This window comes from Puntigrus tetrazona, chromosome 15, assembly GCF_018831695.1.
Source record: "Puntigrus tetrazona isolate hp1 chromosome 15, ASM1883169v1, whole genome shotgun sequence".
Taxonomy (NCBI): Eukaryota; Metazoa; Chordata; class Actinopteri; order Cypriniformes; family Cyprinidae; genus Puntigrus; species Puntigrus tetrazona.
This window is the reverse complement of record NC_056713.1, coordinates 16,991,677-16,992,283: the sequence shown is the minus strand read 5'-3', so window position 1 is coordinate 16,992,283 and position 607 is coordinate 16,991,677. Positions and strand designations below refer to the sequence as shown.

The window sequence follows — 607 nt, the reverse complement described above, 5'->3', positions numbered from 1 at the left end:
AGACTTTCATAAACATCGTGCAGACGTCTGAACGGTATTGTAACACCGTGACAGACGTTCATCTTTAACCACTGAGATGACTTACCACACCACTCCAAATGCGCCATAACCGATTGGCCGATCAGGCTCCATTTCAGCAGGACTTGGAACCTCACTTGCCGGGTTACTGTGAGGTTGTGGGATGGCCGCCCCTCCACCTGCGCTGCCCCCGAGAGACGCCGGGTGTCTGGGAGTCCCAGCGGGAGCGTTGGGTCCGCTCGGATTTGGTGTTGCGCTGAGGCCAGTTGAGGTAGTGCCGGTCGTTGTGTTGACACAAAAATACTTGTGGCCTAACTCTGATCCAGGGAACAAGTTACCACACACTGTTGGCCGAGAGGATCCATGGAAAGCCATCCTACACGACAAACACAGGATTGTGATTAAAGCGGTTGTCCACAAAAACAGCCTGTCAGCATCTGAAGAATTCTGATAACAAGACACAACGGCAGTCAAAGGGAACCAAAAGTTTAGTTATCACAGAAAATAAAGGCATACAGATCTTGAGTGACGTGAAGAATGAGAGAGATATAACAGAATGATCCCTTGAAGTGAACTATAATTTTTTTTT

At 48.6% G+C, this 607-nt stretch overlaps 1 protein-coding gene across 1 annotated transcript in view; it reads right to left on the bottom strand.

Annotated features, from left to right (window-relative positions):
- The window catches only part of LOC122358381 (serine/threonine-protein kinase NLK-like), a 25,485-nt gene extending 24,996 nt beyond the window's left edge, over positions 1-489 (bottom strand). Inside the window, exon 1 of the mRNA XM_043258176.1 lies at positions 86-489. Coding sequence (XP_043114111.1) covers positions 86-393 — 308 coding nt within the window. The 5' untranslated portion in view covers positions 394-489. The remainder of the gene's footprint in view (positions 1-85) is intronic.
- Positions 490-607: the final 118 nt, after the last annotated feature.